The sequence below is a fragment of the Loxodonta africana genome, chromosome 3 (assembly GCF_030014295.1).
Source record: "Loxodonta africana isolate mLoxAfr1 chromosome 3, mLoxAfr1.hap2, whole genome shotgun sequence".
NCBI classification, from domain to species: domain Eukaryota; kingdom Metazoa; phylum Chordata; class Mammalia; order Proboscidea; family Elephantidae; genus Loxodonta; species Loxodonta africana.
This window is the reverse complement of record NC_087344.1, coordinates 67,901,238-67,921,488: the sequence shown is the minus strand read 5'-3', so window position 1 is coordinate 67,921,488 and position 20,251 is coordinate 67,901,238. Positions and strand designations below refer to the sequence as shown.

Sequence of the window (20,251 nt, the reverse complement as noted above, 5' to 3'; positions counted from 1 at the left end):
CCCCTTCCCAGGCAGGCCACCCCTTCCAGCTGCGCTGTGCCCACTCGGCCTTCTCCCACGCCCGCCCCAAGCACGAGGCACCCACTTTTCTCCTCTTCTTGGACTGCGTGTGGCAGCTGGGCCGCCAGTTTCCACTGTCGCTGGAGTTTGGGGAGGCGCTGCTGTTGGCGCTGTTTGAGCACGCCTATGCCTCCCCTTTTGGCACCTTCCTCTGCAACAGCGAAAAGGAGAGGTGAGCTAAGGGGGTGCCAAGGTGGGTCGGGGGCAGGCACAGGATAGGGCCAGGTACCTGGTGCATCAGCACCGTATTTCCTTAGAAAACATCTTTCCCTTCAAAGTTTCACGTCTACGAAAACTGAGTATCCTCTCCTTCCCTATCTCTAAACCTTACACTTCTCCCGAACTTCTGCAAACTCAAGAGATGGACAGGTTCAAGGCCAGTCCTTCAGCCCTACCCACCCTGTCCATTGTTGTTAGTTGCTGTCAAGTCGATTTTGACTCATGGAGACCCCCATGTGTGCTCCATAGGGTTTTTTCTTTTCTAATTGTGCTTTAGGTGAAAGTTTATAGTGCAAGTTAATTTCTCATTCAAAAATTTATACGCATATTGTTTTGTGACACTGGTTGCTATCCCCATAATGGGACACCACCCTCCCCCTTTCCACCCCGGGTTTCCTGTGTCCATTTATCCCGTTCCTGTCCCTTCGTGCCTTCTCATCCTGCGTCCGGGCAGGAGTTGCGCATTTGGTCTCATGTATCTGACCGAACTAAGAAGCCCGTTCCTCACGTGTATTATTTTTTGTTTTATAGTCCTGTCTAATCTTTGTCTTATGAGTGGGCTTCAGGAATGGTTTCAGTTCTGGGTTAACAGAGCATCCGGGGGCCATGGTTTTGGGTCCATAGGGTTTTCAAGGCTGTGCCCTTTCAGAAGCACATCACCAGGCTTGTCTTCCAAGGTACCTCTAGGGGGTTTGCACCATCAACCTTTCAGCTAGTAGTCAAGCACTTAACTGAGCCACCCTCAAGAGCAAATGTACACCTAGCTTGGAAACAGGACTGGAAGGCGAAGTTGCTGTCAAGTTAAATCATTTCTGGGGGCTCTACCACTTTGTTAGTGAAGCAATAGAATGGAGGTTGAAAATTAAGTCAAATTGTTTGAGCTCCAATTTTGGCCCTACCACTCACCTGCTGGGTGATCTTAAGCAAACCTCTCTTGAGTCTTAACTTTCCTCATCTGTAGCATGGGAAGGATCACTATAGTAGCCATTTATAGGGGGTTGGTGACTGAGTTAAAGCATGGCAAGTGCTTAGCACAGTGCCTGGCACATAAGCATACAAAAGGTGGTAATTACTTTTCTTTGGTTGGCTTGTTGCATATGCTCCCAATAAGTCCCCATAAGCATCTTCTTTGTCTTATTAGGCTGAGGAATGGGAGGGTTCATTCCTCTCCAAGGTGGGGATCATAGTTATCTTCTGCTGTCCAGCCCTCCCTACCCCATCTTGTTTTCACTAACTCCACTGATGGATTATTCAGGTTAGAAAACCGTCATCTTTACCTCCCTCTCACCCATCCCTCAAATTTAGCCTTTCTCCTCAGAATTTCTTAGCTGAGTCCTCTTGTCAGCTCCCCTCCCCGGGCCCTAATTTAATCTTGTTTTTTCCAATCTCCACCACTGAACAGCCGCCTCGCTGCGCTCCGTCTCTACTTTCATGGCATTCTAAAACTCGTCAGTCCCTTTTTTACTTTTTTCCCTTTGTTCATGGGACTCCCCCTCCTAAGTGTCTCCATGTCTTTACACACCTGGTGAACTTCTGCTGATACTCAGCTCAAATATCACATTGTTTTTTTTTTTGAAGAGTCATCTTTTATTTTTTTGATGCTAGCCTTTTGAGGCCAAAGTGATAATTTAGTTTTGTAATTGAAGTGGCCTGCATATTCTCGCCTTGGTGGAGTAGTCATTCCATTCTGCAGGAAGGTGGTCCCATTAGTCCCCAGTAGTTACTCATGCATCATGCACTTGCCCCTTCAAGTGCCTTTTTTTTTTTTTTAAACATATTCTGAACAAATTCCTAAAGAAAAACCCCATTAAGATTCTGTTATTCCTTCATATATATATATGGCATGAAAGAGTCAATTTGGACCTAGAAACAATTAAGGTCAGTATCTCTAGTCAAATATGTCAATCATAAAACAATGGCAGCTTAACCAAAAACCAAATCAAACCCACTGTCATCAAGTCAAATCCAACTCACAGCAACCCTACACGACAGGGCAGAACTGCCCCATAGGGTTTCCAAGGCTGTAAATCTAGGAAGCAGACTGTCACATCTCTCTCCCGTGTCAAATATCACATTCCTGATGAGCCTTCCTTAACACTTTCAGACACAGATAAATTGGTTTCTACCTCTAAACAGAATTTCTTAAGAACTATGACTTTGTCTTGTTCCAGCTCTGTTCTGCAGTCCAGGACAAGATCTGACTGGAAACAATCTTGCAAGAACAATGAGAGGTTATAGCTGCCCCCGGGTGGCTCTTACTCTACTAACCAGGGTCTCCTAACCAGAATCCCAGGAGGCATAGCTGGGGCTGGAAACTCATTTATTTATTCTCTGCAGATGCCTGTGTGAGGTGAGGAGTCAAACACACTCCCTTTGGTCCAGGCTCAACCAGCCAAAAGAGCAACGAAAACTGAGGAACCCACTCTATGTCCTCAATCCATTGGCCCTCTGGCCCTCTGTGGAGCCCCAGAGCCTGCAACTGTGGCAAGGTGACTCCCCCACCTCACCTTCTCCCCCTGGGGAGTTGTTCCCCCTGCTCAGCTTCCTTACCTGTCCTCCTCCTCCTCAGGCCTGTTTCTGCGCTGGACCCGCCCACCTGAGCCTCCAGAGGTGGCATGGGAGAAGGTGTGGCAAATAGTGACAGAAAAGAGAAAGACAGACGACTCTCAGCCAACAGCTTCAGCCTCTGAGCCCCAACCCTAAGTGCTGGCTCCTTGAACAGTGGCTGAGGTGCTCCTGAGACCTCTCTAGGACTCAGCATCTTTGAATCCTGGGTAAAGGTGCCTGCAAGCCAACCTAGCCCATAATACTGAAGTTTCAGGTGTGAAGTATCCAAAGTGTAAGGAGAAGGTTCAAATAATAAAGGTATCCATGACTGGTATCAGCTTGCTGAGGTGTCAGTGGGAAGGGAAAATGCTAAAACTGACTCCACAAAATATCTGACCAGAAACCATTTATTTCCAGACTAATGTATTTCTCAGAGTCCGAAACTTTGTGAGCAGCCTAGACAGACGGCGATCCAGCTCCTTAAGCCTCGAACTCAAACTCAAAATACTGTGGGTCGAAGTAGTGGATGCGCACATAACCATCTTCTCCACCGCTGCTATAGCTGGAAAGAGAGCCAGGGACCAATCAGATGCCTGCTCTGGGAGAGACAAGCCTGTGGGGCGGGGCATCAGAGTGGGGCAAAGGCAGGGCTTGTGGGGCAGAGACCCGACCCAGACTGAGCTCAGCTCCATTGCTGAGGTCCTACCTCTTGCCATCAGGATGGAAAGCAACACTGTTGATAGGTCCAAAGTGACCCTTGACTCTTCCAAACTCTTCTTCAAATGCCAAGTGGAAGAACCTGGGAGAGAGAGGGTAGAGAGAAGAAATAATTCACTCTCCATTTCCTTCCAAAACACATCTGAGGTAACACTCCTCGGACACAAATTATGTGACACAAAATAAGGTGGGGCAATTGGAACAAGGGGAAATGAATGTGAAGATAAATCTAGGGGGAGACTGGGCCCAAATGTCTGCCTGGATACATAGCTAACACTTACTGTTTACTGTGTACTAGGTGGTGTTGTAAGACCTTAACAAGTCTTAACTCATTTCTCTAACCTGCACAATTTCATGAGGAAGGTATTAAATTATCATTGTCTCCATTTTACAGATGAGGAAACTTGGGTACAAAGCAATACAATGATTTGTCTAGGGCCTCAGAGTGAAGCTGACAGTGCATGCTCTTAACTGCTGTTACACGCCTGACACAGAAGGGCCAAAAATTTGGTTGTACTTCTTAGCAGCCAAAGGAGCCCTGGTGGAGCAGTGGTTGAGCACTCGGTTGCTCACCAAAAGATCAGTGGTTCAAATCCACCAACCGCTCCACAGGAGAAAGATGTGGCGATCTATTCCCATAAAGATTACAGCCTTGGAAACCCTATGGGGCAGTTCTACTCTGTCCTATAGGGTCACTATGAGAATGGACTTGAAGGCAGTGGCTTTGTCTGTTTGTTTTAGTCCTAGCAGCCATGGAGACACTCCATGAGGTTTCAATTTGGAAGAGCTCCCCACCCCCTTACCTGGCTTCAAACTTGCCAATCCTGGTGGAGGTTGTGGTTACATCCATGGCTTCTTGACCACCACCTAGCACCACCTGAATGAAAGAAAAAATTCTAGACAACCCCAAAGTGGAGCCAAATCCATTTTCTATTTCTATCCCTCCCTAGAAGCTTTTAAAATCTCCCATATCAGACTGGGAGAATACTAACAGACACTCTAGCCACCTCCTGCCCTGTCCTTGAGGCTACCCAAATCATCCAGCCTGACTCTGCTTTTTCTGGGAACTCCTCTCTGCCTGACACCACTTACCCTCAGCGTTCATAGTCTAACCATTAGACAAACATTAGACCCTGGAAGTTTTCTGGGGCTTTAAGAAGCCTGGGTGGAGCTCCCTTACATGGTCATAGTTGGGAGACAAGGCAGCTGAGTTGACGGGACGTTCTGTCCTGAAAGTCTTCTGGTGTTCAAGGGTTGTGGAGTCAAAGAGCTGGAGAGAGAAGGCAGGAGAGAAATATGTAAAAGGTGCCTTCTTAGGGGAAGTCATGCAGGTTGAGAGCTGTGTAGCAGGTGGCTGGGAGCAACCCCGCCTGACCCCTTCCCCAGGCTCACCTTGGCTGTGTTGTCCTTGGATGCGGTGACAAACATGGTCATGTCCCTGGATAACTGGATGTCATTGATTTGTCGGGAATGCTCCTTAACATTCACCAATACCTCTCCAGACTGGGGGAAGGAGGAAGAGTGAGCTCTGACTGGCCCTGATCACCCTCAGTCAGCCAGGGTTCTACACTGCTTCTATGTCCCACCAAGGGGAGGGGAGGCCTGAGCTGGGAGTATCCCCAAATCAACATTTATTCACTCCCCCGGGCCAAGACTACATCCTAACCTGGCCCTCAGGTATGAGTTTCATAAATACTGCTAGGCTATCCAGGACTGAGGAGAACACATGCTCACGGTCACAAATCTATGGACCTATTAAACATAATGGTAGAAACGTTTCCATTTATTCTTTCTTTTAACAAATATTTATTGAACAGCTACTATTTGCCAAACATTGTGCTAAGCACTTAATATCTTATTTAACCTTCACAATAATTCTATCAAGTGGGTATTACAATTTTAGGAGGAAGAAACTAAGGTTCGTGAAATGGTGTGACTTGCTGGAGACCACACAACTAATAAGAGGCAGAGAGCCAAAGCTCATACCATCTTTATTTTTTTTTAATCAAATTTGATATATTCTTTTAAAGAAGATTTTCCATTTAAATTTTTTACGTAAAGTTATCCTTATTATTTAAAAAAAAAAATATTTTATTGTGTTATCAGTGAAAGTTTACACAGCAAATTAGGCTCCCATTTGACCATTTCTACACGAGTTGTTCAGTGCCATTAGTTACACTTTTTACAACACGGCAACAGTCTCATTGTGTTCTGGTTGTTTCATTTCCAGTACTCTAGTTTCCCTGCCCCCCTTGTCTTCTCATCTTTGTATGGAGTTTAACTGTTGACCTTTCGGTCTCATATAGATAGAGCCCACACCCTCTTCATTCCCAGGATCTTGGTCATAGTCAGTCCATGGGGACTGCTGGATGTCCATCTTTTTTAGGTCTCTTAAAGGGCCACTTCATCTCCCAATTTCCCTTCCCACTATACAACTCACTAACTAACTAAACAACATGTGTAGTATAGAGAAGAGAGTTTGGGAATCAGCCCCTTACAGCCATGTGACTTTCGAAAAGTACTTCTCTGTGCCTCAATCTGTCTATCTAGAAAATAGGATTAATAAAATCCCACCTCCCGGGGATACTGTAACTTTGCTGTGACAGGCACCTGCATATGCTCTGTAACTTTGCTGGATGACTAAAAGGCCTTGAGCATTGTGCCTTACACACAATAGGCCCTCAGAAAACTTCCATTTCCTTTCCTTAAATATTTCTACCTATCCTGTGTAAAGAATGTACTTTTGTCTCCTCGGTCACTGTGGTCACATGGTAGGGATGTATCTGGCACCAGCATCTCAGGGAATGAGCACCAGCTTTGCAGTCAGGCCTGCCGGGGCACAGATCACGTCCACTATCTGCTAGAATTATTCATGCCTTTGCCCTTGGTTCCTGCTCCTTTCCTGAGGGTGGGTCTGGCCCCTTGTGGGCCAGTGTCAGTGCCTGCCCAGTGACTGACTGACCTTTCAGCATTCTCAGATACCTAGATAACCAAATCAGAAACCTGAGACAACCTGAATTTGACCCTTTCTTCACCCCCTCTCTTTAGTCCCGACCAAGCCAAACTTGCTGTTGAGTCAATTCCAACTCGTATGGACCCTATAGGACAGTGAAGAAATGTCTCAGAGGGTTTCCAAAGCTGACGTCTTTACATAAACAGACTGCCACATCTTTCTCCCCGGGAGTGGCTGGTAGGTTCCAACCATTGACCTTTCAGTTAGCAGCCAAGCGCTTAACCACTGTGCCACCAGGGCTCCTTCCTCTATTTAATCAGTCACCCCTAAACTTCTCTTGAATCTACCTAGTACTCCACTGCATGCCCATGGCTACTGCCCTAGTTCAGATCTGCTCTCCAACTGTAGCCTGCAAAAGCCTTCTAATGAGAAAATCTGGCAATAACCCTCCAAGATTCCCAACTGTCTAGAGGAATATCAAGACTCCATACCTCCTGGCACTCACGGACCTTTAAAATCTAGTCACTGTCTACCTTCCCTGATACTTCATTCCAATGACACTAGACTCTTCATCCATGTACTCCCAAACCTCCACGCCTTTGCTTTCACTGTTCCTTTTGCCTGCGGAATGCCCTTTCCTTCCTGCTTAAAGCTCCATTTATTCTTTACAGCTTAACATACATGCCAGCTCCTCTGTGACAAGGTGCACCTTCCACACTTTGTTGAGACCTCTATGGTGGCACAGTTCATAATCTGACTCATGTGCTAGCTGTTTACAAGTCTGTCTCCCCTGGGGTAGGGACCATGTCTGAGTTACTTGTGTCCTCGGAGCCCATCACAGGACCTGGCACTTAGTGGTGGCAGGAAAATGCTTACATGTAATTATCATTAACTTTGTGACAAGTTATTCAAACACCTGATGTGATTTGATGCTTAAAATATTTTATAGACAAACAGCCTCAGGCAAGTTATATAACTTGCCCAAAATCATAGTTAGAAAGTGGCGAAATCTACATTTGAATCCAGCCTTTGCTCTTAACCATTGTGCTGTCTTGCCCCTTGAAAGGCCTCATCCTGGAAGGCTTGGGCCCTGTGTGGCCCCTTACCTTGGCACTGTACTGGTTGAGCTCTCCGCTCTCGTGGCCTGCGATGATGCACTCTCCCAGGGGCCCCCAAACTGCACTGGTGATCTTGGAGTCATTGCAGGGAATCTTCATGTAGGGCTCGTTACTGTCTGTGATGGGCAGCAGACGTCAGGCCCTGGGCTCCGGAGCTGCACCCTTCACCTTAACCCCAGCCCTAGCCCTTACCGATCTGGCTTGGGTCCCGCAGGTCAAAGAAGCTCACAAAGCACTGGTAGCCCATCTGCTTGTCCGTGGAAAACATGATGATGTTGCCCCCAAAGTCAAAGCCACAGGTCCGGACAGCTGAGTTGGTCTTGAGTAGGGCCAGCTGTTTCCCTGGCAACAGACAGAGTCTGGGCTACCCTTTGCCCACTGCCATCATGGGAAGACACTCCTTACACCTGGCTAGCATCATATGCCACTGTTTCTCCTGCTCCAGTGACTCCAATCCACCCCTCTCCTCTTCCTCACTGCTACTGCTTTGGCTCAAGTCTTAATTTCTTCCCCTCATCTCTCCTCCGACATCAGCTAACGTGGTGCTGCTCATGGTGGATTGCAATCATCTGTCTCCCCCTTAGACTGCGCTCCTCCACAGCAGAGACCTGGTCTAATTTCTCTGCGTGTCCCCAGTGCCTGGGACAGAATTGGGTGCCCAGTAAATATGTACTAAATGAAGCAGCTTAACAGGCTTCTCTGTCTTTAGTCTTAGCTCTTCCAATGCACGCTGCCCACTGCTACCTGAACTTGTTAAAAGTAAACACATTGCCACTTCCCTGCTCTGAGACCTCCATAGCTTGCCAAGGCCTATAGAACAAAGCCACGCTCCTGAGTTGGCACTCAACGTCTGTTCTGGCTCTAGCCTACCTATCCAGCCTCATCTTCTCTACTGTCTACCTATTTCACCACCCAAGAAGCAGGAACTCCAGCGAGATCAGATGACTTGGGCTTAACACTTGCTATGCTTTCATTCCTGCATGCGCCAAAGTGATGACCTTCTTTCACCCTTCCAGCCCCAGCTCATATTACGTGTACCTTGAGAAGTTTTCCCTGGCTGCTCCCGCCTCTACTCCAGGCAGTCAGTTGCCCCCTTGATCCTACTACAGTACTCTATGCTTCCTCTAACATGGCTTTTATCTTAACGAAGTGCCTCTTTTCTCATCTGTCTTCCTTATCTTCTCTTCTGTTTCTATTTCCCAAGAACCTGTTCACTTAAAAAGGCATACTGTAGGTACTCAATGTTTGCTGAAAAAGTGAATGACCCAGGCTTACCTGTTTCACAGTCCCAGAGACGACAGCTGTTGTCAGCTGAGCCAGTGAGGACATGCTTGGTGTCCCCTGAAGTGCGTATTAAGGAACAAGACCAGGTTTGCCTGAGCCCTTGTCCTCTTGGGAGGCCAAGTGAATCACTTCCATGTTCAGTTCCAAACAGTCTTTCTTCCCCCTTCCTACCTCAAAGCATTTGCACCTCCTTATCCACAACTGGAAGTTTTCCCAAACGTTTGCCCAACCAGGGAAGAGACTAGAGAGGGAGGTATCATTCTCTAGATCCACAACAGCATCCCAAACCACCAGCCCCAAGCTCAGCAACCTCTCCATTGCTGGCAGACCTGGGAACATAGACTCAAAGAGTAAAGGTAAGGATACAGTCGGCATCCACACACCACACAGCTCCAGTGTGGCCCATGTAGGTGCCCAGCCTTTCCCCATTCACGGAGTACCATACATTGACGATCTGGAAGAATCAAATGACAGGATGCTAACATCTCAGGCAGAGCAGTGGCCTATTTTACCCCAGAACCCTCAGCAGCCTCTAGATGCCGGCAGGTAAACAAGGGAGTCAGGAGGCTTACAAAAGTGTCCTCTTTTGTCACTGCACATATTCCCAGGCCTTCAGAAGAATAAAAGGTGAAGCTGAGCTCTAGTCCAAAAAAAAAAAAAAACAGCTTTGGTGTCCTGTCCCAATGGGAGCAATTGGCAGTAGGGAAGCCTGTGTTCATACTGGCACTAGGGACTGGATTATCATTGTATTATCTCAAATAGAGCACTTCTTCCCTCTGACCTTCGCTTTTCCCATCTGTAAAGTGGCCATAAGAATAACGTCTTCTTCAAAGGGTAACTGGGAGGCATCAATGAAATGAAGTCGAAAGAGCTTAAATATAAATGACTAACACTAATTAACCACTCATATGCACCATAGGGCTGCTGTGAGTTGGAATCGACTTGATGGCACACAACAACATGCACCAGGTACTGTGCTAAGCTCCTTACATAAATGATCTCATTTAATCCTAAAGACAACCCCGTGAGGGACCTTGGGGTTATATATAAAAAATAAACCCACTGCCCTCAAGTTGATTCTCACTCATAGCGACCCTATAGGACGGAGCAGAACCGCCCCATGTTTCCAGGGAGCGGCTGGTGGATTAGAACTGACCATCTTTTTCGGTTAGCAGCTGAGCTCTTAACCGCTGCACCGTATTTTATAAAAACGGAAACTTGTAAGTTTAAAAAAGTTAAGTGACATACTCAAAGTCACAATGCTAACAGATGCAACAGTCAGGATTGAAATCCAGGTCTGTTTGGGTTGAGAGCCCCACTTTTAAGCATTAGTGTTAATATTCTGTGTAAAGGCAGTACCACGAGGGACTGTTTGCACTCAGTGAGCTCACTGAATGAAATGAAACTCGTTAGGTGCCAATTTCGACTCACAGCGACCCCACGTGACAGAGTAGAATTGCTCCACGGGGTTTTCTAGGCTGTAATCTTTACAGGAACAGATCTCCAGGTCTTTCTCCCGGGGAGTCACTGGGTGGGTTCGAACCGTCAACTTTTCGGTTAGCAGCCCAGTGCTTAACCATTGCGCCATCACCCCATTAAATCCCCTGTGTCCCTCGCGGCCCATGGATCAGCTTTCCTCTAGAAGGGGTGGTGTGTTCCCCTACCCTGGTTCCCTGGTTCTCAGAACCGTGCGATCTTTGTTTGGGTCCCCTCTAGCGGCAAAATTAGTTTGTACAACCATCACCCTGGCAGCTCCCCTCCGCATGGTCCCACCCACCGGCCCTCAGGATGAGGCTCACAGGGTCCTTGGCCACGGTGAAGAGAAGGTCTCCCTCGCGGTTGTACTTGATTTGCGTAATGGACCGCTCATGGCCCTGCAGCAGGATCGGCTTCTGTGGAGACAGGACGAGAGTGTCAGCGGCCGGAATCGGGTTCCTGCCCCAGCCTGGGACCCCCAAGCCAGCACCCCCACCTCAGTGGAACTCACCATGCCGGCGGTGACGCTAAAGAGCGGCGGCTTGAGTAGGACCGGAAGAAGCCTTGGAGCCACTTCCGGATTATGGGTCTCCGCCTATCCGTTCCCGGAAGTAGAAGGTAGTGACGTTGCCATGGTGGCGTCTCTTGGTGGGTAGCCGACCCCGCCCCTCCATGGCCTCGCAGACCACACTCAGAGTTCATTTCCTACCCCACCTCCACCCCTCCAACCCTCACCCCTGCCACAATCCCAGCCCCCAGGCTCCTGGTTCAATTTTTCTGGCTTCCCGGGGCCTGACCTACCAGCCAATCACGCGAAGGAGGGAGGTGGGGGGCGGCCAGGACAGAAGGCCAGGGAAGGGCCCGGTCTGGATGAAGGGCTGGGGAGGGCCGGGCCAGGCGGGCAGCAGGTTGGGGAGGGTGAAATGACCGGAACCTCCGTTCAGGGCAGGTGCTGGCCCTGGTGCTGGTGGCCGCTTTGTGGGGTGGCACGCAGCCGCTGCTGAAGCGGGCCTCCGCCGGCCTGCAGCAGGTTCATGAGCGTACCTGGGCCAAGCAGTTGCTGCAGGAGATGAAGACCCTCTTCTTGAATACTGAGGTGCGTCCCTGAACGGCCTGCCTCTCGAGGGTGGCTGCTAAGGATTTGATTTCTGGAATCAAACAGATCTGGGCCAGAATCCTGGCTCCGCCATTTGTCCGGCAGATACACTTGTCCTCCCAGAGCCTGTTTTCATAGTCTGTAAAATGGGGATAATAATGCCCTACTTTATAGGACAGTCATGAGGATTAAGTGAAATGAGCCACATAAAAGAATTTAGCGTTCAGCCCAGTACATAAGTGCTCAATTCATGGCTGTTATTATTACTTTATGATTGCGATTTCTGCAACAGACCTTTCCAGAGGGAGAGCTTGGCGCTCAAATTGGGAATGGAGGGAAAAGAGGATGTGGAGAACTGCTCCTGAATCCAAGGCTGCCAGTCTAAGCTAGTGGTAAAGACGAGAGGTAGACACATCCACCTGTCTCAGGACTAAGGGTATGAAGGGTACAGATGACGGTGCTGTGTGAGTTAGAGGAGGGAGGCTGGAGCTGGAGGGACTCAAGGAAGGCTTCCTGGAGGGGGTGACATTGGCATGCACTCAAGGCCTTGCAGGATGGGGAGGATGGGAGCTAGCAGAGCTGAGGGAGAGGGCATTCCAGGGCAAAAGCATGGAGTTCAGTCAGTAACTGTTTCCCTTTTTGCCCTGGAAAGGTCCTCTGAGGGCTTAGTGCTCCCTGGGCCCTTAGAACCACCTCTCCCTCCAAGGAAGGGCATATGCTAGAAGCTCGAAGAAGGCAGTGCTGCCCTACCCAGTCTAGCAATCACACTTACTGTAGCTTCTCCTGTTCCCAGTACCTGATGCCCTTTCTCCTCAACCAGTGTGGCTCCCTTCTCTACTACCTCACCTTGGCATCCACAGGTGGGTCTCTGGCTTGGAACCATTCTGTTTAGTGGTGAAGGTCACCCAGGAGAGAAATTTTTGGGAAGGACCTTGAAATATCTGTTCCCAACAGTGAGGGAGAACACTGTCTCTGGTTTCCTCGTTGCACCCTCTTCTCTGAGCAGTAGGGGCATAGCAGGCTGGTTTTGGTATGCTATCAAGCACTAAGGTTGGTGTGAAGCCTGGTAGTCTTGTGCAGCAGCGGAGGAGGAAGAAGGTTCATCTTGCTGTGCTGGCTTTGACATTCTTACTTCTACCGTGTGCTACCTTCCTTGACCTTGAGCAAGTCTCTTATTTGAGCCTCAGTTTTATATGACCTGCTTCGTAGTGTGAGGATTAAATATAAAAAAAAAAAAAATTTTTTTTTTTTCTTTATGAGAAGCATCCAGCAGAGTGTCAGGCACACAGTAGGAGCTCAATAAATATGAATTTCCTTTTCCCTAAGATTTGTTGACTGGACTCTATTGCAAAGATACTGTGCTAATTTTACACGTCCTATTATTTTTTATTCTAATATATTTATTGTGGTAAATATATGTATAACAAAATATTTGCCATTTCAACATTTTTTTACATGTACAATCTAGTGACATTAATTATGGTCCTCATGTTGTGCAACCATCATCACTATCCATTTCCAAATTTTTCTGTCACCCTTAACAGAAGCTCACTGCCGCCTAGGCAGTGATTCCGCCTTCTCCTCTCCCTTCCACCACTGGTAACCACTAATAAACTTTAGTCACTACACCTTTGCCTATTCTAGATGTTTCATATTATTGGGATCATATACTATGTGTCTTTTTGTGGCTGACATTTCACTTAGCATAATGTTTTCAAGGTTCATTCATGTCATAGTATGGATCAGGACTTATATTCCACTGTATTACACATTTTATTCCCATCATGACCCTGTGAAGCAGACATGACTATCACCATTCAGAGAGGAGCTTACAAAATTTTGGCCAATTTATTTCACCTAATCCCATAACATGTCAGTGCAGAGGATCTGAAGCCATAGATTATTTAAAGTTTTATGCTCTCGAACTTTGCTATGAGAAGTCCCCCTGCAGTGGTTTGCCTCCCCTGGAGTCTTACCCAGGCCCCCAGGGACTTGAGGGGAGTCTGGACCCCAGATAGTTCTGGGGAACCCCTCAGAGGCCATGAGAGGGCAAGGAGATAGGCCAGCCTCCAGATCTGCCACCCCAGCTTTCTCTAGAGTCACTCCACTTTCATGTATTTTACATTTTGGACTTCTCATAAAATTTCATTTAAAGAAAGCTTGAAAACCGCTGGCCTAATGCACTCCCAGATGCCCTTGAGCTCTGAGGAGCTGAATGCAAAGACCTCATCCTCAGCATCAAAACATGGTGGTCCCAGACCTTGGGGATCAGGTCTTCATGGTGGAATCCTGAGGAAGCACTGAATTTGGTGTCAGGAGACCTGGGCTTGAGTCCTAAGCTTGCTGTGACTTATCTGGAAAGTGGGGTCATGATCCCTCTCTTAAAGGGCCGTCTTGATGATGAAACCAAAATGTTTTGTGCCTAGAAAGACATTTTTTGCCTCTCAGTGATTCTTCTCCTTCTGACTACCCAGATCTAACCCTAGCTGTGCCCATCTGTAACTCTCTGGCCGTCGTCTTCACGCTGGTTGTTGGAAAGGTACTTGGAGAAGATATTGGTGGAAAACGTAAGTCAGGCCACTGGGAGTGTGGGAAGCAGCTACTTGGGCTTTGACACACCCACATTAGTTCTTTTCCAGAGCCCAAATGGTTAAAAAAGGTGTGCTGCTAACTGAAAGATGGACAGGTAGGGAGAGGCCCTTCTCCGTTCTGCCCGGCTCCTCTGGCTGTCCAGCCTCTGCTGCTTCCTTGTGGCCATTAGAGCTGCTTTCCCCTAGGCAGTCTGGGTTGGGGACAGAGGTTGGGGTAGGAGTTGGGACCAGATGCCCCAAACCCTTCCCCAGCCCTGTACTAGCTCCTGCTGGCATGGCTGGGCTCACAGCTCTTCCATTTCTGCCTGTTATTGCAGAAGCAGTTGCAGGCATGGTGCTCACCGTGACAGGAATTGCACTCTGCATCACAAGTTCAGTGAGCAAGACCCAGGGGCAACTGTCCACCCTCTGAATGCACAGACCCCACCCACCAGCTCTGCTGTCTCCAGGAAGCCACTGGCCCATGAGATCCAGGTGTGAGCAGAGACCTAGCACTTCCCCTCTCTGAGCCTCAGCTTCCTCATCCCTTATGGGGATAATAGCTACCTCGTGGATCACAGTAAGAGAACAGAGTGAAAAGATTCTGAAACCTTCAGGTGCTGTTCAGCTGCTAGGATTTAACACAGGAGACTTCACACTCACCCACAGCAGTTCCCTTTCTGCTATCATCTCAGGCCCCCTGACCAGCCCCCATTACTATGGCCTGATCTGGGCCATTGCAGCAGCAGCACCGATGAGCTACAGAGCCCCAGCAGCATGCAAAGGACCTCTGCAGTCTTTGAGCTAGAAATGCAAACAGGAGGCCCCAGGGCTCAGTCAGAGTACCTTGGCTGACTGAAGGGGTGGAATTGAGGGGAGAAGTGGCAGGTGTAGGGGAGATGAGCTGTCCCACCCATGAGATGGGCGGGATTCCTCAACTGCCAGCCCATCTCAAATGGTAGGACAACTGTGAGCCCCAGCACTAGCTAACTCCATCACCCAGTGCATTGCCTGGTAATAAATCTGTAGTAAACAAAGTTTAGTAAGTATTCTTTTATTGTGCCCAACTCGCTCCAAACTTTGTGGCCTCTCCCCCGAGTTCAGTCTGCTACTCCTTTCCCTGGCCAGAGAAGCCCGTAAGGAAATGGCCTTTGCAGTTAAGGCTGCTCTGCTCGGAGAGCTGTGGTAGGTTTAGGACCAGAGGAAGAGTGGGGGGGGGCTAAAGAGGCCACAGCCTACTTTGTAAGCCCAGGGAGGGCACCGGCTGCTGGAGGCTGCGGACAAAAGGTGGCTGCAGAGTGATGTGATGGTCCCCAATTTCTGGCTGGAGCTGCTGGCTCTCAAGATGGTAGAGCAGGGGCTGAGGCTGAGATAGCTGCCCCAGCCCCAGGCTGGTCACTTCCCAGGAACAAGGCCTCTTCCACCATCTTTGCTGCCCTCTGGAGGAGGTAGAGGGCCATACAGATAGAGCCATTAGCATCCCCTGTCCAGCCCTCTGAAAACCCTGGTGGTTAAGAGCTCCGGCTGCTAACCAAAAGGTCAGCAGTTTGAATCTACCAGGCGCTCCTTGGAAACCATATGGAGCAGTTTTACTCTGTCCTATAGGGTGCTATGAGTTGGAATCGACTCAGTGGGTTTGGTTTTTGATTTTTTGGTCCAGCCCTCAACAGGGAGCTCCAGGAATCAGGATCAATCTGCCCCCTCATTTAACAAGGTAGAAAGTCAGGCTCTAAGACATTAGGAGATCTGCTAACGGTCACAAGGGGAACTCAGGGCCATCAGTTCTCAGTTCAGAATTCCTCCTGTCCAAACATACCACTCCCAGCCCACCTGATCCAAGGGCTCCTCTGTCTGGGTGTCTTCATCATCTGCTACTTCCTGGGCCCCTGCTGTCTCCTTCCCTGGGTGGGGAGCCCCATATACTCCATTGACTCCTGATGAGGGAGGCAACATTGGCTAATGCCCAGGCTGAGGAGCACTCAGCATTCCTTCCTTGACCTTCTCTACCAGTCTCTTATCCTCTCCAGGATGGCAGGGAAGTTGAGAGGCAGGCCTTTGACCCCCTACCCCTATCCCTTCCACATCCCATCCCTGAAGGCTCACTCTTTTGGGTTAAGCATTGCCCTCTCCATGTGCTTCTTTAAATATGCCAAGTCCCTGTGATGAACAGGGGGCTGAATATGCAGCTGAGGGAGTCAGGGATAGTTCTGCCGAGGTCAGGGTCAGCTCGTTTCCTGGGCATTCTGCCCACAGAGCTCCCACACAACAGTCTGTCTCTGTCAGAGAGTGGCTGGGAAGGGCCAGGACCCCAGAAGCCCCTCACCAGATGAAAATGGGAGAAGGGGGAGTTTGCTTCTTGGCTGAGTGGCCTCCTGGGGTCTGGCATAGAAAGCAGATGGCTCAACTCTGGCTGGCTCCTTTGGAGTGGGCTGAGTTGCCTGTGCCCTGTGGCCATGGGCCTATAGAGGGGACACTGGGATTAGGCCACAGGTGCTGGCTGCTCTTATCTCCTCTTCTCCCCAGTCCTGGCTTCAGAGTGCCCCAATGCCTGAGGGAGCTCAGGAGGGGAGATGCCATCCAACTCCATGGCCAGCATCCTCCCTCCCTGCTCCCTATTTCCATCAGGGTGTCTTAACCAGGGACACAGCAGTGGATGCCTGGCATTCGGAAAAGCCCACAAGCTCTCCCTTGGGAGTACTCAGACCTGGCATGGAACAGGGAGCTGATAAGTTTCCTTGGACCCTGCTCTGCCAGATATGCCAGTTCTGTCTCCCAGCATCCATCCTGGCAAGGAGTTAGGTTCAACAACTCAAGAGTTCTGAAGACCTTCATAGACCTAGATGAGCTGGCTCTCAGACTAAGTTCTGGTCTGGCTCCTGCCATTCAACAACTGTGTCCCCTGAAATAGTCACTTCACTCCTTTAAGCTTCAGTCTCCTCTGGAAAATGGAGCAGTTATCACCACAAGATTATTGGGAGGAGGTAGTGAAATAGAACCAGAGCCAGAGCCAGAGGAGAAGTCAACCAGTTAGCCCTGCTTCTCACCTCCATGGCCCCTGCATCACCTACCGCCTGCCTGTGGGGCCTAGACTTCCGGTCTGGGGGCTGCCTGCAATGAAAAAGAAAAGGCTCATAGACAGGGGAAGATGTGCAGTCTGAGAGCACACAGACCAGAAGGTGGCTTCCTCTGCGCCAGCTTTATACCCCTCCACCTCACACACACACATACCAGCAGCCCCTGGGCAGGGAGGGGCTGGGCACCAGCAGCTCTAGGTAGGGGAGGGCCTTGAAGTCATCCTGTCCGACAGCCACATAGTAATGGCCGCTCACCAGAGCCTCCCCTACCGACAGTGGAAGCCCCTCCAGCGTGCAGAGTCTGGTCGGGAGAGAGAGGTGAGTGGGACAAGGCCCGGTGGACCACCTGCCTCATATTCAGCAGACTGTGAGGGGGTAGGTATAGGTATTCCTAGGGTGACCTGGCACCTGGGCCTCAGGGCCAGTCACCTAGGCTCTGCCCTGGCTCTAAGGGCTGGGCCACAGGCGCCTCTCCTATGGCATTGGAGCAGTTCCATCTGGGGAACCATGCTTTTCCTTTTGCCTTTTCATCCTCAGAGACAGCCCAAACCAGTTAGGGGAGCTCCCATTTGGGGGCTTTTGAACCTCCCCAGTCCCATACTTACTTGCACACAGCCCCACTCTGCAACTTGGCCTTCTCGGTCAGCAGCTTCAACACTGTTTCCCAGTCCTGCCTGGCAGCCTGGGACAGCTTCAGGCTAAATGGGGGACTTAACAGGTCCCCATTCCTGAACACACTGGGATAAAGAGCAGCCTGGTAAAGGGGAGAATCCCCAGGCCACCTGGGGTTTGACAGGAAGAAAGGTGGCATTGGTCCATTTTCACCCAGCAAGCATGTTGGACCTTTTACACCCCACTGGTGACCAGAGGCTCCCGGAACAAACCCATTCCCCATTTCTTGGTCTCACTGAAGCCAAAATCTGTATCCCTGCTTCCCGACAACAGCACTCACTGGATATAGCAGGGGGCACCTGGAGGCAGCCACCGTCCAAGGGCCCCATCACACAGGTGGCGAGTCACAGGAGGACCCTGAAACCCAAGTCAGCCCCCAAGGTCAGGAGAAATTGGGGCCTCTAGTTCGGGGCAGATCAGTCCAAGTGGGTGGGGTGAAGGGAAAAGGAACTAGTCCAGGGGTGGGGGAGGCAAGGACAGATGAGGACCAGTCACACCTTTCACCAAAGGGCACTTATACCTCCCTAGTCAGCTCACTTTCTACCCCTACTTGTGTCTCAAAGCTTCCTCTTTCTTTGGGGACCACAGCCTGGAGATAAAGTAAAAGGCTGGGAAAGGGCAAGGGATAGTGTCTTAAACTCCCGTACCCCAGGAAGGATGAGAGTTGGTTCCAGAGTGGGCATGGGGAGTATCCAGCAGATCCTGCTGTTCCCAGAGCCCCTGACTTCCCAGACCAAACTGGGGGCAATCCTAGGAGGGGTGGGAAGACAGGAGGGCCGGGGGACTCACTGGTGGTCTGCTGCTCTTCCTGCCTGGATCCTTCTCTCCAGGGGCTAAGTAGCTGAAAGAAAAATAGCTTACAGGTCAGGCCAGCAACTGCCAGAGTCTGGGCCTGGGATCAGGTCTCCCTCCCCACTGGAATAGCTGCTGTCATCCCAGTCCAGAAACAGATGATGGCGCTTGAACCTTCCTTTCTTAAGGCCCTTCGTCAGGCTGGCAATCCAGACTGGGGGCTCAGATACAAATCATAAGTTCAAAGAGTCAAGAGAAACTAGTTCATTAAGCATTCATTATATCCCAAGAATTTCCTCATTCATGAGATAGGTGGTTTTATCTCCATTTTATCTGAGACTCAGAGAAGTTAAGTGACTTAGCCAAGGCCACACAGGAAGCGACAGCCTAGATTCTGTCTAGCTCCTGACCCCTTGCTGTTTGTGTTATAATAAGCAACCTCAGCTTAGAGCCAAGAGTGGGACTTGAAGACCAATTTGAACTGGAAACTCAGATGCTCAAATTCTTCTCCCGCCTTGAAAGGTACAGCCCCACCCTGCCATGGGGCATGACTGTTTAACAGGAGAGCAGGGGATGCTTAAGCACAGACGGGAGGAAGTGATGAATGGATTTAGATTGTTTGGTGACGGTGGTAGGGTATCCCATCAAGAAGAGCTTTTGGAAAAGGGGGCTCAGACTGCAGGATTATGGTCTCCTTCCCCCAGGATGTGATGGGCATAAGCATCCATACCAGACAGACATTGATTTGAACTGAGGCTCAACTATTGTGCACTCTTAGGCAGGTTACTAAACCTTGCTGTCTTGTTTCCCCTTCTAACTAATGGGGATAAAACCATCCCCTTCATAGGGTTGATATATTACATGAGAAAATGAATAGAGTGCCTGCTACACACACGCTAAGTACTGGGTAAATGCTACTGTCTCCCTTCCTAGACTCTCTGACCAGCCCCAGCCCACTTACTGGAGCTTGCAGAATCGTTCAAAGCCGGCAGCCACATACTGTCCTCCGTTCTGCAACTCTGCCATGTCAGTGACACGGTGGCCATGACAGGGTGTGTAGAGGGCACGCACAGCCAGTGGGGCCTGCACGGCAGATGTCACCTCACAGAGGAAGCTCTCCAGGGTGGGGAAGCGGCGCTGAGTCACCAGCAGCTGGCGGCCTGGGAAGAAAGGATCCCCATTCTTGTACACCACTACCCACTTGGCTACTGGACTGCTGCCTGCCATCGTGTATCCTCAGATGGAGACGCGGAGCTGTTGCTAGGGAGCTAAGGCAGGGCTGGGAGTGGTGCCAGTCAGAGGTGGAGTCCTGCCTTCTCACTTGGCAGGAGCATCCATTTGCATTCAGGGTTTCATCCAATCTACTCTAACATTATAGTAAGCAGCCTTAGCTGAGACCTAACAGTAGGACCTGGAAGCCAGGTCTGAGCTGGAAGTTCAGATGTTCTGATTCTCACAAGGGCCTCATAAGAGTACCAAACCCATACCCACTGCCATCGAGTCCATAAGAGTACAGCAGGTGTAATCACTATATACACAGACAGTGGCACAGTCAAACAGTGAAAGGAGTACAGCAATCACACTTAAACACAGATGTTCCAACATGGGGAGTGGGGGGCAGCTCCAGGGCCTCCCTGTTTTTCCCTAACCAAGGGCTGAGCCTCCCACCAGGG

The 20,251-nt window shown here is 49.7% G+C and overlaps 3 protein-coding genes and 1 non-coding gene across 7 annotated transcripts in view; 2 read left to right on the top strand and 2 right to left on the bottom strand.

The window, feature by feature from the left end:
* The window catches only part of LOC100658872 (myotubularin-related protein 9-like), a 7,150-nt gene extending 3,925 nt beyond the window's left edge, over nt 1-3,225 (top strand). The window contains exons 8-10 of the mRNA XM_010595164.3: nt 12-232; nt 2,617-2,768; nt 2,849-3,225. Coding sequence (XP_010593466.1) covers nt 12-232; nt 2,617-2,768; nt 2,849-2,982 — 507 coding nt within the window. The 3' untranslated portion in view covers nt 2,983-3,225. The remainder of the gene's footprint in view (nt 1-11; nt 233-2,616; nt 2,769-2,848) is intronic.
* EIF3I (eukaryotic translation initiation factor 3 subunit I) lies at nt 3,216-10,979 on the bottom strand. Of its 4 annotated transcripts, XM_023554482.2 has the most exons (12): nt 10,886-10,979; nt 10,676-10,790; nt 9,471-9,538; nt 9,265-9,352; nt 8,890-8,955; nt 7,807-7,956; nt 7,603-7,730; nt 4,936-5,046; nt 4,724-4,813; nt 4,347-4,420; nt 3,533-3,625; nt 3,216-3,388 (listed from the first exon to the last, which is right to left on the bottom strand). In XM_023554482.2, exons 1-12 carry the CDS (start codon nt 10,886-10,888, stop codon nt 3,307-3,309), a joined length of 1,068 nt encoding a protein of 355 aa, XP_023410250.2. In that variant the 5' UTR covers nt 10,889-10,979; the 3' UTR covers nt 3,216-3,306. The 4 variants fall into 4 exon arrangements, with proteins under 4 accessions (XP_023410250.2, XP_064137709.1, XP_064137710.1 ...); XM_064281639.1 differs by lacking the exon at nt 9,471-9,538 and having other exon boundaries at nt 10,698-10,790; nt 10,886-10,977; XM_064281640.1 differs by lacking the exon at nt 10,886-10,979 and having other exon boundaries at nt 10,698-10,790.
* On the top strand, nt 10,933-14,400 carry LOC100665988 (uncharacterized). The gene is made up of 3 exons (XR_010321361.1): nt 10,933-11,470; nt 13,945-14,009; nt 14,379-14,400. It is a non-coding gene; the product is annotated as an uncharacterized LOC100665988 (transcript).
* DCDC2B (doublecortin domain containing 2B) lies at nt 14,031-20,251 on the bottom strand. The gene is made up of 9 exons (XM_003415283.3): nt 19,540-20,251; nt 18,576-18,627; nt 18,067-18,143; nt 17,720-17,851; nt 17,269-17,415; nt 17,109-17,148; nt 16,364-16,499; nt 15,871-15,974; nt 14,031-15,479 (listed from the first exon to the last, which is right to left on the bottom strand). The coding sequence occupies exons 1-9, from the start codon at nt 19,803-19,805 to the stop codon at nt 15,381-15,383; spliced, it is 1,053 nt and encodes a 350-aa protein (XP_003415331.1). The 5' UTR covers nt 19,806-20,251; the 3' UTR covers nt 14,031-15,380.